The 3,924-nt window shown below is 35.7% G+C and overlaps 1 protein-coding gene across 1 annotated transcript; it reads left to right on the top strand.

The window, feature by feature from the left end:
* Positions 1–736: 736 nt before the first annotated feature.
* LOC131035083 (EIN3-binding F-box protein 1) lies at positions 737–3,559 on the top strand. The gene is made up of 3 exons (XM_057966711.2): positions 737–978; positions 1,122–1,243; positions 1,905–3,559. Exon 3 carries the CDS (start codon positions 2,041–2,043, stop codon positions 3,127–3,129), a length of 1,089 nt encoding a protein of 362 aa, XP_057822694.1. The 5' UTR covers positions 737–978; positions 1,122–1,243; positions 1,905–2,040; the 3' UTR covers positions 3,130–3,559.
* The last annotated feature ends 365 nt before the right edge of the window (positions 3,560–3,924 follow it).

Genomic DNA, 3,924 nt, shown 5'->3' with positions numbered 1-3,924 from the left:
AAGATTCTATGTTTACATCACACTAACAACACTATTCACAACTATTACCCAATAAATTAGAATGATAGATAATTTAAATTTGTTATTGAAAAAAAATGGAAAAAATATATGCATTAGAAAATTTGGTCAAACTACTTTAATTCTAACATCTCATTAGTTCATTTGTTCACAACTAATACTACTATTTACTAACTATAAATTTTTTAATTTTAATTTTTTAGACATATAGTAAAAATCTATTCAACTTATTCTAATTCCACTTGTTTATAATTCATTTATTATTAAACAAAACCATTAGTATTTCTACTATAAGAAATAAAATTTATGAATGAAAATATTAAATGTAGTACCTAAAGTTTTTAGAGCCCTTCATAAATGTCATTAAATCTATAAGTCAAAAAAATAAAAATCTTATCAATTAATTAACTATTTACTATTCAATAGCACCATAGGTAAAATAATTTAATAATTTGAAACAAATTTAACAAGAATATATAATACACACCATCAAACTCATTAGACACCATCAAATTCAAAATACTAATTAATAAAATCGAACTAAACCATTAATATTTCTATTCCTGTCTCAGACAAAAACTGAAAAAACAAAAACAAATACATGCTCTACTATACATACAGTTATGATTATCTATGACAACAATAAATGTTTGCTAGCATTAAAGTTTTTTCCTTCCTGTTATAACTGAAAACATGGTGACAGATAGCAAAGTTAAATAGGTTTTAGTGATGTAAAAAGTGGCATTGAAAACGAAGTGTTTTGAGTGTGTGGGGTTTGTTCACCTTATCTCAAACAGTTATCTATGACAATAATTAGCTGCTACATTTTATGTAATGTGAAGAGAGAGCCCCGATTTCGATTCCTCACACAGACATTTATGTCTTTGGCACGTATTTTCACAACAATATTCAGTGCCAGAATCTGCAGGCAATATCAGTGCCATTCTTTTAGTGCATTATGTAAGCAATCACTGACATTTTTCTGTATCAAACATATGCGAGTTCCAGGAAGATACAATTCCAAGCATTTTTTATTCAAGATTCATGTCTGGCGTACATTTATTTTATTGTATTTTATTATAACTTTATGTTTTTGTCCACAGGATTTGACATCGAAACCACTGGACAGCGAGGCATTTTATAGTTTATTTCATCACGCAGGATTCACGAGTCACTGTTTGGGATCCAAAGGCATGTGGACTTTCCTGCATATGGGTTTTTCCAGGTACACTGAATTCTCAAGTGGGTTTATTTTCTTTCTTGTAAAGATGTGTTGTTTGGCGTAGGACACCCCATTGGAAACTGCTAGGGTTACTGCATTGAGATGTGCTTTTATATGGTACCAGTAGGCGTGATTTGTTAGATATTTTTCAATTCGCTTTTGATTCGTGGCTCGTTTTTTCTGGGTTTTTTGAATTTCACGGGAATTTTTTGTTTCTGAAGCAGTTCGAAATCATTTCTTGGCGTACAAATGAACTAGGGTTTTTTTTCTTTCTTTGGAGAAGGATTTCTGAATTTTTCATTTTTCAGTAAATATATATATATCTGTTTTTCCCAAAAATTTGAATCAGACATTTGCATCCTATGCCATCCAAGAGTTGCGTTTCTGATCTTATGCCAAATTCTTTTTGAGTTCTTACTGTGTTCAAATGCGTTAGGGTTTATTTGAGTCGAATTATCTCAGCTATTCCAAATTTACCTCTGGGTTTTGGGTTCACACAGTTTTTTTTAGCGGATATTCATAAATCCTTTTGGAAATGATCTGTCTGGTTTAGTTTTGTTTCGGGTGTTATGTCTTAATCCTGCAATTCGTCTGTGTAAATGTCTATATGTTTGAAGTCTTGAATACGTGATCTTAAAACATTCTACTTTTGCGTCTGGAACAGCACCCTTGTGACCTGGATATCTTCTTTGGGGAGTACATCTATAATCATCTAGGCAGGAGTTCTTATTTGAGTAGATTTCGCATTGGTACTTGTCGGGTTGGCTCTGGTTTACTATAAAAAGGTTTTCATTTTATCTATGGACAAACTCAGTGACGATGAGGTTGGCCTTATACTGAAGAGGGTAACAGACAGGGCAGAGAGGAAAACTTGTTCGCAGGTGTGTAGACAATGGAGAAGAGTTGAAGGACCCACTCGTACTGTATTAAAAGTTCTGGATCCGCAGCTTTTACATTCATTTCTTCCAAGATACCCAAATTTGTTGATTCTGGAAGCAGGAAGAGGAATCACAGACTCTGATTTAGAATTAATTGCTGACACCTGCCCCTCACTGCAAGTTCTCAATCTCAATCTCAGGCAAACTGTGAGCTTCTTAGAGGCCTTCGAGGAGTCTGATATGGAAACAGTGACTGATGAAGGAATCTGTGCTATTGCTGCAGGATGCAGGGATCTAAGGAGGGTTTATTTGAGGAGAAGGAATGGGGTGGGCAATGTTGGAGCAACTGCACTTATTAAATCGTCTTCAAATCTTACACATTTAGATCTGTCTTGGTGTCATGGAATAACAGATCAGGCCCTTGAGGCAATGGGTGCAGCGAGTTCATTGCAGGTTCTTATATTACATGGTTGTACTTTGGTTACAGATTGGGGTTTAGCTTCTTTGGCTACAGGATCTTCAGCAAGGACATTGAAGAGGCTGGACCTTCGGGAATGTGACCAGATTACAGACTTTGGGGTGAGTCTTCTACAGCAGCTATCCTGCTTGCAAGTTCTTAACTTGGCTGAGTGTGGGCCCAGAGTTACTGATACCGGGGGTGTGGCTCTTGGTGCAGTTTCGAGCCTCGAAAGCTTAAATTTTTCATGGTTGATCAACATATCAGATGTTTCATTGCTTGCTGTTGCTGAGAACTGTCACAATCTAAAGGAGATAAATGTCACTGGATGTGAGCTAATTACAGGTTTTGGAGTCAGATCATTTGCTCGGCACAAATCCTTACAGGTGTTGATATTGGCTTCCTGTTACAATGTGTACAGTGATGATATAGAACAGACAGTGCATGAGTGCCCAACTTTGTTGTACTTGGGACTTGATAAAGGTCTGAGACGCTGGATTCCAGATGCCCTACTGGAGAGGATCCAAGGTCGTTGTCGCATAGAATGGTTATAAAAGAGTGGCCTCTGTTGAAGAATTTAAGGGAAGTCAAGAAACGTTTGCAGCAATCTTGCTGAATGCTTGGGCTCTGGCATATGAGTTAAACTGTCCATGGTTTCCTTGCATGATAGATTGGGGAAAGTCAGAATTGTAAAGGTGTCTGAGCATCTGTACATATATATTCTCTTACTTCCTTTTGTAAATTAAAAAATTCTTTACAAAGCATTTAGAGGGTGGACATCCCCATAAAAGCAACAGAACTTTTGAAATTTTGATGCCTCACAAAATCAGGGTCTTTTTGCTTCAACATCGTAGGATTTGTAATTAGCTCCATTGTCCACCAACATACCTAGAAAGATATTCACCATATTAACCAATTATAAGTGGAGGGCATGCTTATTGTGATCTGATCTATCAAATCCTACTTTACCGAATTTTCACCTTTTGCATCTAATGGTTATAGTTGGCATTTGAAGTTTCATTAGCATATAGATTGTGGGGGTGTTGGTGTTGATTAAGGATCTTAAATTACAGAGTATCAAGTTTGACAATTAAAATGGCCCACAGTTAGTGACGATGAAAGCAGCTATAATGAATTTGTCTGGTATTTGATAATTTTATTATTCTGCTTTTCACAATAATACTTATCATGGGATGTTATATTTTTGTATGCGCATTGTACAACCATTGTTGTTGAAGCAGCATATGAGATGCGGTCTCCTTAAGTTCTAACATATGTGATGCATGTTATAAACTGTTTCTGAAATTTGCAGAGTTCCATTCAGAGAGACTGGATTTCCACAGTCCATT

The sequence above is a fragment of the Cryptomeria japonica genome, chromosome 3, assembly GCF_030272615.1.
Source record: "Cryptomeria japonica chromosome 3, Sugi_1.0, whole genome shotgun sequence".
Taxonomy (NCBI): Eukaryota; Viridiplantae; Streptophyta; class Pinopsida; order Cupressales; family Cupressaceae; genus Cryptomeria; species Cryptomeria japonica.
This window is presented reverse-complemented; position numbering and strand designations above follow the sequence as displayed.